The 12,095-nt window shown below is 29.6% G+C and overlaps 2 protein-coding genes across 2 annotated transcripts; one reads left to right on the top strand and one right to left on the bottom strand.

The window, feature by feature from the left end:
- Window positions 1-464: 464 nt before the first annotated feature.
- Window positions 465-2,852, top strand: LOC115707730 (uncharacterized). The gene is made up of 2 exons (XM_030635763.2): window positions 465-1,185; window positions 2,111-2,852. The coding sequence occupies exons 1-2, from the start codon at window positions 903-905 to the stop codon at window positions 2,491-2,493; spliced, it is 666 nt and encodes a 221-aa protein (XP_030491623.1). The 5' UTR covers window positions 465-902; the 3' UTR covers window positions 2,494-2,852.
- LOC115707729 (S-type anion channel SLAH4) lies at window positions 2,274-4,473 on the bottom strand. The gene is made up of 2 exons (XM_030635762.2): window positions 3,454-4,473; window positions 2,274-3,369 (listed from the first exon to the last, which is right to left on the bottom strand). The coding sequence occupies exons 1-2, from the start codon at window positions 4,378-4,380 to the stop codon at window positions 3,115-3,117; spliced, it is 1,182 nt and encodes a 393-aa protein (XP_030491622.2). The 5' UTR covers window positions 4,381-4,473; the 3' UTR covers window positions 2,274-3,114.
- Between the last annotated feature and the right edge of the window lie 7,622 nt (window positions 4,474-12,095).

Below are 12,095 nucleotides of genomic sequence, written 5' to 3'. Positions count from 1 at the left end.
ATTAATTTTCTTTTTCTAAATGCTGAAATAAATAAAAATCTACGTTACATAAATTACTTATAGTATATTATTAATTTAAAACATAAAATATTATGATAATCACTATATATGTTTATTTGATTACAGAGCACGAAATAATTCCTTCTAACTTTTATTAAACAGTGTATAAGACAATTACTAATTAATTACATGATATTATTCAATTACTAATTAGTAATAAACTTGTTTGATGTTTATAAGGTCTAAAGTAATAATCCCCACCTCGTTGAAAAAAATGGTTGAATTATTAAGAGAAAATTGATTGTATATTTCCAAAAGTTAATATACATTGCTATTATTAGCTAAGGGTAGTACTCTACAATTTTTTAATAGTATTTTATAATTGTTATTAAAGTAAAATAAATAAAAACTCACATTAAATTATACCAATAATTTGATCACACATTCAAATAAGTACCTGCATCTTTTTTTTTTTTTTTTGAGAAATCCCCTTTTTATTTTTGTTAAAAGATGAAAAATAAAAAATACCCCTTTTTTTTACTAATTTATTTATTTAATTTTAAATATTTGTAACGAAACATGCCTCAACGGCTCAGCCTCAATTTCAAATTACGATATTGCCCCTGTTTATGAAAAATATTGACAAAAGCCTAAAGTCACTCGTCAATAACTTCATATGTTTCGTTTTCTTAAGCTCTGATACTGAAAGGGCCTCCGATCCTCCCTCCTTCGATTCTCTACGGACCATCCTATGATAACTACCGACGCAATCCCATACACCCCACGTTAACCCCTTCAATCAGCATTGAGGGAAGCCTCAAAACTCCATATTCGAGCTCTCTCTGGTAAACCTTCGGAATTTGATTTTAGTTAATTATTGAAATTCTTCGTCCGTAGCGAAGATGATTCACCTGCTGTTCACGGTGGTGTTCTCGGAGATGGCGATGATAATTTTGATGTCGTTCAAAACCCCTTTGCGGAAACTGATTATTATGGGCTTGGATCGGGTGAAGCGTGGCCGTGGGCCTATTGTGGTGAAGACCGTTGCGGCGACGGTCGTTTTTTTGCTCGCTTCGAGCGTCTACAGCATGGTTAAGATCCAGAACCGTTGGATCGAAGACGCTGCCTCTAATCCCACAGATCAAATCCTTATGGCTAAGCATCTTCTTGAAGCCACTCTCATGGGTATATTTCAGTTTTCAATCTATTTTAATCGAATTATTAATTTTTGATTCTGGGCATTCATCGTTCTTAAAATTGAGCATAATTGTTAAATGAACTTTTATAATTTTAATCTGCTGGATTTTAGTGAATTGCCTCAATTTTGGATACTTGATATAGATCGAAATGTGTTTGATTAGAGTTTTTGATGAATAGTGTTTTGTGCTTTTTTTCCTCTTCAAAAACATTATTTTGCTGATCTTGAGAATGAGATATGGATATTATTTTCGGTGCTAAGAGCACTGTTTCATTCTATCTGACTTGCAAAACAAGTTATCTGTAATTTGCCCGATCATAATTGATTTTTTTCTGGAATTTTAATTCTCATATGTTGAGCATTATAATTGGGGATCTAATTGTGATTACAGGGAGTGATATGAATTCGTTGTTTGTACTTATATGCATATTAAAATGCTAACATTAAGTTCCTCATTATCCAACAAACATGGTATTTGATTTACTCTGTTGTAAAATACAGCCTGTCTCATTTCCCTTTTATACCATTTCCTTCCATATCTTCCAATTGATTATGAAATTTGAAAAGTAGATTGTTAAAGCTGCAGTGCTATGTGGCCTGTTGAATTGAGTTTGTTTGTTTTTAACCACAGGTCTCCATGAAAATCAAAACTTGCATATTAGATTGTAGGAGTAAGTCATTTTTCTTCATGGTGAAAGTACAAAGATTCAAAAGCTACATATTGTTCATTATCTCTAGGACATCGTTTTAATGTTTGATTATTATACTTTCATATTTCAATGATGTTGGCCATTATTAGATCTATTAATTTAGTACTTTTGGATATGAACCTTGAAGATTGTTATTGTTTGCTTTCAATTCTGTTGTTGGAAATTTGAATTTTTTCTTAATTTTGGGCGAAACTACTTGCAGTGTCAGCACTCTTCCTTGCTCTCATGATAGATAGACTACACCACTACATTAGAGAACTTCGGATACGAAGAAAGACAATGGAGGCTGTTAAGAAACAGAACCAAGGATTTGAGGATGCTAAAGCCAGTGGTTTTGACGAAATCAAAGCCAAGGAAGAAGAGATGGCAACCCTGCGGGAAAAACTCAAGCAGCTAGAATCTGATATTGAGACGAAGAACAAGGATGTACATGCTGCAGAAGCTAATGCAGTTGCTTTAAGGAAACAATCAGAGGGATTTCTTCTCGAATATGATCGTCTACTAGAAGAAAACCAAAATTTACGCAACCGGTTACGAGCTTTGGATCAAAGCTTGTCACGCTCCGGTAGCAAGAAAAATACTTGAAGAAAAAAGAAAAGGAAATACTGACGTCTTGAAAATTATATTTCTTTCAAATTCCCCTCCCTCTTTGAAATTGTTACATTTTATAGTATTGGTTGTGAGTTCAATGATGGATTGATTGATTAGATTTCAATTTTCATCTTTGCGTCATTGTAAGTGTGGAGAAATTAAAGGAACAAACAGAACATAGGGCTTTTTACCTTTTTTCTTTTTTGGTGTTCAATTCAACTTGAGTTGGAACTGAAGTAGAATATTGAATCAATTGTAGAATATAGAAAGCTTCTACTGCTTATATTGGTATGTTTGTGGACAGACTGTTGTTTCATGTGAAGTCAGACTAAATACCAAACGATTATTCCTAACACCAAATGACTAAACGTCTATATGTAATTTTAAATTTTTGCCAAATTCTACCATTAATGTGTTGTTTAATAGAAAAGGGACTTTTTTATATATACATATTTATATATTGTCGTCTGAGTACAAGCATGGTATCCAAGCGAGTTACATTACATGCCTCTAGGCTTGATTAAACAAGGGAATCATTTATTACTATGTGGTTACTCAATCTGGGTTCTCTTAACCCAAGTTCTTATTATTATTCTTTTCTTCTTCTTTAAATCATTAGTAAAATTCAGTAGTGGAATACCTTGTGAACAAAAGACTGTTTGTGTTCAGCGCAGTGAGCATCATCAGGCCAAGAAAGACGAATATTGAAAGCATTGACAGCACAAGCATTAACGCAGAAGCCATGTGATTTTTCTCTGTCTGTACGTACTTTGAAGAAGCCAAAGCAACGAAGGTTAGAGGAAACGAGTAAGCCCACCACACTACATTGAACCTCCTCATTGATTTCTTGAACATGGCTGGTCTACAAGCCTGTTCCAAAGCAGAGTAAAAACGCTTTAAATATAAATATGTATATATACATATAAATATAAAATAAGAACTAATTACACTTACCAGAGACATAAAGAGAAACAATGAGAGAAAGAAGAGCATCTTGGAAAGAGTATCAGGACTTCCACTGATGGAGGTCCAAGTGAAACTGGCCAAGCTTGGTGCAGCTGAGAACAAGAAAAATGAAGGGCGCATCATAGCAGGAAACCTACTCCTCCCAGCTAACCTCTGATAAAGAGTTACAAAGAGCACAAAATAATGTGCCATACCCAATGAGAACATGAAAAGTGCAGTCTCTTTCCACCCCATCTGGGCTGCAGCCAAGGCTCCAGCTAAGTTGCCCATCACAGAAATCTGGCTGGTTGGGTTAGCCACCATGGACAAGAACCTTTTCTCTGTGGTGAACCACTGTCCATAGATTTTAAGGTCCAAAACAATTATAGGGATAGTGAATAACCACCAGAGGACTTGGTATAAAAGGCTTGTTGGAAGTATGACAGGGGCAGATTGAAGCAGAAGAAGCCATGAAATCCATGGTGCGTACAAGTAGTTGACTCCTATGTGGTGCAAGAACTCTGCTTTAACCATGTTGAAATGGAAGAAGCATCTAAGAAGGTAGAGAAAAGATAGTGAAAGTAATGTGAAAAGTGAGAGTGTCCAAAGCAAGAGAAAGGCAAAAGATGGAAACATTCGAAATATGTGATAAATAGGTTGGTAAGAGTATTCCTCTGTAGTGGTAGTAAGTCTAAGACTCTCAAATAGCAGAGCTTGGGCCCCAAGAGAGAGAGTTATTCTGAAATAACCTGCATGGATGATAGTCAAGATGGATGAATATGGTTGTTGCACATTACCACTACTCTCTTTGCTCTCATCTACTTGAGAGAATTCACAGTTTTTAGCTACTACTTGGCTCGATGTGATATCGATGGTTACATCAGATTTTTCAGCTGATTTGGTTTCTGTGTTGTCTCCCAATCCCATGCTCTTCATTTCTAAAATAATAGTTATAATAATAATATGTAACAACAATTCGAATTTCTTTCGATTGATATTATAGCTTATCCGTGAAAGATGATATGTGTTTCGGCTGATTTTTGCATGGTTTGTGTGGTTATATAAAGGGAAAAAAAAAGGTATATATTAATAGTCAATATAATATAAAATGAATATTATTTAATCTGAGTTGGTGTATAGTGTATACATAACGTACATCTAAAATATAATAATCAACAGTTTACATTATCACTAACGTACTACACATAATAGAATAATTGCTAGAGGTTAATCTTTTCCCACAATTCTTTTTATATATGATCTAATTTCATTTGTTAGAGCTGATTGGGCTAGAAAACACTTTAAATATATAGTTGAATAACACCCAGCTTTTTATCCAATAATAATTAATGTCTGCTGTTATCCTAGTTAACATGTTCGTGCCTATTTATTTAATTAGTACTTATGTCAGTATATCCAAATGAGGATTAATCACATCAATTTATTTTTCCCAAAGAAATAACCAATATCAGCTTTATATATATAACCATATTGAAACAAGAAGAAGAAGAAAAAAAATGTACCAAGTGTTTCTAATACATACAGATTTTATTAAATGCAATATTATTCAAGTACAGAGACTTTTCTAACGAAGGAAATTATACATTTATAGAATAGATATAAATGATTCAAAACAAACCCATATAGTGTTAGCAAAAAACAAAAACCCATATAACTAAAGTGAATCTATAGGGAGGAGTATACGTACTTGTAGTTATTATTTAGTAATAATTAATTAAATTATCAAAAGCATGAAAGGATAATGCAATATTAATTAAGAAACTTAATAAGTGAAAGTTAATGGAGTGACTAGGAAAAAAGTAGTCGAATTTTATGCTTTTCCTAATTATTATGAGATCGATGAAACGTTAAAATATAATTTTTCATTTTTGTGGAGTCCACTTTTGTGCACATACACACCATTACACCCTTTTGGGCCTTTGGCCGAGGGACTCACTCACTCACTCACTCCCTCTAAAAAGTTGTATTGTTTTTATTCCAACTTTTAAATAAACGATCTTTCCGGTTGTGAGAGGCCGTTCTTAATTTTGAAGAGCAATTAAAACTACTTGTATTAATTCCGACTTCTGGGAAAATTACAATTAACCAACAAACTATTAGAATAACAAGATTAACAATTCACAAGTAATCGGAAAAAAACAAAAATAAACAGAGTATTTAAAATAAAAAACAATAAAGTAATAAAATTAACACCAAGATATATACTAGTTCAAGTTTAATAGATCGATGTAATATATAATTCTACTCTAATTTTGGAACACCACTGAAATCTTCTTGATTGATTAAGCAAGAACAAGGTACAATATAGTCGATCGAGATTGATTCTCTGTTGGAACTATTTATCTTTCACACTCTTACTCAAAAATTTTCTTCATCTACAGAAGATTCTTCACACAAAACTCAAACTCTCAATCTTTATTTTTTCTCAGTACCTCTCAATCTTTCTACCCAAACTCAATTTCTCTTATTTTTATTTATTTTTTTCTGTACCTCTCTTTTTTTGTACCTCTCAATCTTTCTCTCTTTTAATCTCGAAATCTCCTCTTGAAACTTGATTTATTCATTATGCTCAAAATGATAAGAGTTGGTGGTATATATATATAAGTTCAGGATATAGATCCGATAAAGTCAGTTGATGCAAGTGCTAATTTATTGTTAAGTTAGTTAGGACTTAACAAACTTCTCTGGTCGAGATCGATCATGTCAGCATAAGTCAAAGTTTTTTCGGATGAGATATACTCTTCCGAGACTAAGGATCGAAGCGCACACTAAAGGATTTCTCTGATTGGAAAGGTGTCAGCTGGAGTCGACTATCCGAGAATCCTTTCCAAGAGGGAGCAGTTGTCCATCCAGAACTCCTTTCTGGAGAAAGGCTAGCTTTTCTTGGAAACTTCTTCTTGATGGACAAGATAACCTTTCGAGAAAACTCTTTCAGGAGACAACTAATTTTTCATGAAGACAAATATCTTTCAGAGACCTTATTATTTGAAGGAATTATACCACAGGACTAATTAACACTGTGTTTAATATGACTTAATTAATATAATTCAGTCATATACATTTTGATTGGTGATTTGTTATATTACAAATTAGAAAATGATGTTGGGCGCCACCAATACTATAATTTCACTAAATGCACATTAACGTTATTCTATTATATAAGAGAATTTATGCTTATTACTTAAGCATCTTAAGAATTATTATTTTGTGATAGATAAGATGTCTATATAAAAAAAAAAAAAAATTAATTATAATTTATTCACACGTCAATGTGGAAATGGCCACACAAATAAGGGCAAAGTACCTCATATTAGAATTTGCCTATATATAGTAGTAATAGTTTTTAATCACTAGTTCACTACCTATAAATATTATTGGTATTTTCGATATATGAATTAATTGTAACGCAATGATTTAAAAACCTACTATACAAATGCCCTTATAAATATCGAAACAAGCATGCATGTAATAATTTTTTAAAAAAAAATATTTGTGAAAAAATCCTTGTAGCCGTATGTAAAAAAATAGAGTTGCTATTAATAATAGTGATTAAAAGTAATTATCCAACGTACAATTTGTCATATCTATATATACACATAACACATGCGCAATAACATTAATTTATGTTTAATTATTTGTCAACGTACGTGGATTACACATACTTCTTGTCGTATTTATATATATATATGATTTCTATGTTATTTTGATGAAAACATTAATCAAAAATTAGAGTAATATTGTAATTTAAATAAAATTTACATATTTTAATTTAATAAATAACATAAAAAATTACTAATGTGCTGCCACTATGGTATTAGCTGAATACTTTTTTAACTTCTGTGAGAGGGATTATAAATATTTATCACGTGAGACATCTGTAAAAGGAAGTAGGTTAGGCTACTCCTCATATAATTTTTCACAGCCAATGCTTTAGCATGTGAGACAGAATCGTACCATATATACTAATAAAGAGACATATATATATAGCTATGTGTGGTGCTATATATATATTGTTATAACCAAGTATTATATGTTTTATAGTAGGGATTATATATAGACTATAGTATTGTGAAAATGTCAATCATTAATATATATTATTCTCCCAGTTGGGGTTCTTATTGTCTTACTTGCATGTTGCATGATAATATATAACTAATTAATTTATATATAGAGAACGTACGTTGGCCCAAAGGAGGGGTTCTAGTCCTCTCCTCTACGTTAAAATGTTCAATAAAAAAATTAAATATATACATTTTTATATATAATTAAGAGCAGAGCATTTTTAATAAGGTGTTATAAATGTGGTAAATATACATTGTTCAAGCCCATTTTCATTGAATTGAACAATAATATATGATGGTGTAATTATAATAACTATGTAAGCCACGTTTTATGCATACTAAAAGTTATGTTAAATTTGCATAAAACTTGGCATTAGTTTACATAATAATAATAAATTCAAGACACTGGAAAGAGATCTCTTCTCCATTTACTAGAGTTGAGGAATCTAAAGTTTCCTTGCTAAGGAGTATGCCTATAGACTAGGAAAGATCAAAGTGAGTGTTGAATGTAACCTTTATGTGTGGGGTGGTGAAATAGGGGCAAAGAATGAGGTTTTCCAAACAAAATAAATATATATTTTTTTGTCTTATTAATGTAATTGATACTTTTTATATTTTATTGATATATTTAATATGAGTTTTATATATTATTAATAAAAATTTAGTATGTTTTGTTGATTTTTTTCTCCATTAAACATGGTCTAAATATTAGTAGTGGCTTCATATCTAAATATAGATGAGAAGTTTCTCTTAAAATACTATAAAAATTGCTACTTTTAGTATTAACTTTTTAGTCACAATATAATTTTTTTTTATTACTAAATAGAATTTTTAGTCACAACAAAATATTACTTGTAACTAAAATATAGTATTTAGATATAAGTTGTCACTAATTTAATTTTAGTCACAAATATATTGTGACTAAAAATACATTTAGTCACAACTAATTATAATTGTGACTAATACATTTAGTCACAAATCTTTTAGTCACAACATATGAATGATAATTTATAATTAGTCCCAATAATCACAAATTTTGTTGTGACTAAAAGTAAAAAAAAATTAATGTAGTGAAAATATAAGATGAGAAGAAGATTTAAATTTATTTTATTCATATTTTATTAGGAAAGGACCTAAGATTTAAGTTGGGGGAGGGGTGGAATTCTTTTTTCTAAGTAATATTTGTCTTTTATATTTTAAATGTTAAAAGCTACACAAGCCACACAAATTAATAGTTTCGTTTTGTATCGAAACATATGTCTATTCAATGAAAGCATAATCAATACTCACTTTTTTAGATTTTGTATAGAAATCATTACATATCATTGGTGATCAATCAATTCTAAACATCAATTACTCTAATGGAAAAAGATTCACAAATGATTGAGAAAAAATAGAATTTTATTAAACCATTTAAACTAATCTCAAATAATATTCATTAAAAACCCTACAAGTAAGTTTAGATCACATTCATCATCTTAAACATAAAAATTAATCTAATTAAAAACATAAAATTAAAAAGAGAAGAAAATAATTCTCAGAAGATCAATTGATGAAGCTCCATGGTGTTCCTTTGCTCTAAAAAATTGCCTCCCCAAAAGTTATGGCTTTCCTTTTTAGAATAGGTTTAAAAGCCTATTTTTTCTTTCAATAGGGGATCAAGCCACAACATTGGGAAAACTAATACCAAAGTGCCTAAAATTTTGGGAAAAAAATTTGCCACGGCATAGCTAAACATGTTTGATTATACATATATTGTGAATTTTTTTTGATATAAGTATAACCCATGCCATGGTCTATGTGTCAGCCTTCAAAGAAATATCTACCCTTTTGGGCCACTATAGTGCTTTTAAGGGCTCTACTTTTAGCATGCCGACATTAAAATTTATATTTTTTTATCTATTTTTAACCATTTTTCTCTAAAGCTCTAATTCTACTTTATTTACTAAATCCTGAAAACAAAAAGAAACTCAAGCATAAAATTGTACTAAATAAAATATACCTACAACACGATCACAAACATAATGTAATTAAACTAATGCCTAACCAAGCGAGTGTTGATGTAGCCTTTAGTGTGGTGACATGGCGACAAAGAAGGAGGTTTTCCAAGCAAAATAAATATATAAATATTTTTTTATTTATTTTTTTGTCACTCATTAATGTAATTGATAATTTTCATATATTTAATGGGATTTTTATATAATTTCAATAAAAATTTTATTATTTGTAGTTATATAGTATTAAATAATATTGTAGGTTAGATGAGTAAGTTAAATTGTCTAATACTCTAATGGGAGTTTAAATTCCCATTACAAAACACATTAATATATTGTTTTGAAATAAAATTTCTTATATTTGAAAAGAAAAATGTCACAATGAGGCTTGAACTGTTGCCTGCATGGAGATGAAAATATGTTAACCACTAAATCAAACATTATATTGTTATTAGTTTTGTTTAATTTAAAATATACATATTTTTATTTCCTTTTCATGGGTGCCCATTGCCTCTATGTGGGTCTGTGTTAATAGGCATACATTTAAAGATGTACTGAATGTTTTGGAATACTTAAAAGATGCCTTTGTACAATATATACAATCCGGACCACATGCATTATTACCTCTATACTAAATAATATAATATATAAACATAGTGTTTAATTAAAGCCAACACTTTCTTCTTATATAGTTATATACAATAATGAGTGTTAATTATTTTGGTTTGGTGGGAAAAATGATGTAATTCAATACTAGTTATGAGGTTAGGGATTATAACAAGTTGTGGTACAAAAATGAGAAATATTATAAAGAGCAATGTATAGTGACTAAGGATAAGATTAAGGGATTAATTATGTTATTTTCCACTGAAATAAACATGATACAATTCGATCTGTCTTCATGCACTGATTATATATATATGTTGTCCACGTGTGTAATTGTTAGGTCATGAGGTCAGCCCCCAAAGTAATGCATTAACATTATTACTGTTGTTGATCCAGACTTAGAGTCTAGTGAGTAGTGCCCATATATAACTTTAATTAAATCGTTAAACAAATGAAAAAGAAGATCATCTTTCAGAGACGATGACAATTAATGCTTTCGGCATATCTCATTTTTATTTGGGTCAACTGTTTTTTTATATGAATTAGTCCACTTTTAAATTCAAAAGCATGCATAAAATACTTATCCAATTATATAATATATTATAATTAAATAATTAACCTAATTTTTGTTCTTCCAATTAATAAAAAATTATTTCAAACTACTTGCAATTAATAAGCTTAATTTCTATTCTGCATTTAAATATTAAAAATAGAATTATTAATAAGGGAAAAAAAATACAATTCACAGCAAAAACTGTAACTTCGTGATTTCAGAGCGCCAAAAACTGTAACAAAAATTATCAAATTATATCCCCAAGAAATGGGTGCTTAAGAATGAAGAATGTCTAAAGTAAACGAGATTATTTGAACTTTGTTTATGTGCTATTATTTTCTGTGAGCCAATGTATTATTTTTTAGTACATCAAACTGAATTTAATCATTACAATTTGAATAATGCTTAATGAATGGGATAATGCATGTTAATAGTAAATATAATTCTTTTATTACTGTTTTGCGATCATCATCTCAGCAACTTGATCATCAAACGCCTGCAATATTTTTTTTTAATAAAAATAGAAACTTTTTATTAAAAATAGCAATCATTCTGAACAATAATGAGAGCTCAATGTATAACTTTGAATCAGCTTGTGAGGTGGATCGAAAGAGCCAAACTGTCCAAGTTCAGGAAAAAAGCTTGATTTACAATATTTGGAGAGCTAAAGATGATCAAATTTGGAACTTGAAGACGGCTAAAGCAGAAGAAATTATACAGAGAACTAAGGAGGCTGTTAAAACTAGAGTAACAATTCTCTGCCAAAAAAGATAAGTAGTGAAGACACTAATTGATTCTCAAGATTGTAAAGAGATATAGAGGAAAAAATGAATGTAAATTGAGATGTATATAATTTTTGTAAATGATTATTTAGGTCCTCTCTTTTGAGGATGCTATTTGATTGTATAAGTTTAGTAAGCAATACAAAATCTTGATTAATAAAAAAACAAAAAAAAATACCATCACTACTTAGAGATATTCATTTAATCTAATTTATACTATATCTAATATGTAAAAGTGTAGATTAGATTAATTATCTTTTTAATATTTATTTTTTAAAATATATTAAAATATTTTTTTCAGATCATTAAAATTAATAAATTACCTATTGAAAATAAAATAATTATCATAAATTTAAATCTTCAATAATGAAATAAACAAGCTCAATATATAACACATAACAACTCCTTTCTCACATAACAACAAAATAATTAAACTCTAATCTATTTTAGTAATTTTATATATACATATAATATGTATTTTTAAAAAAGATATATGTACAGATATTAGCCCTATTTTTAAATATTAATTACACATTTATAATTTTAAAATATATTTATACAAATAGTGTGTGGATTAGATTAGTTAGTTTTACAAGTAAAAGTGCACTCAATTTACATAAATGCCAATTATATA

The sequence above is a fragment of the Cannabis sativa genome, chromosome 1 (assembly GCF_029168945.1).
Source record: "Cannabis sativa cultivar Pink pepper isolate KNU-18-1 chromosome 1, ASM2916894v1, whole genome shotgun sequence".
NCBI classification, from domain to species: domain Eukaryota; kingdom Viridiplantae; phylum Streptophyta; class Magnoliopsida; order Rosales; family Cannabaceae; genus Cannabis; species Cannabis sativa.
Note: the sequence above shows the minus strand (reverse complement) of the source record. Positions and strands in the feature narration are given on the sequence as shown.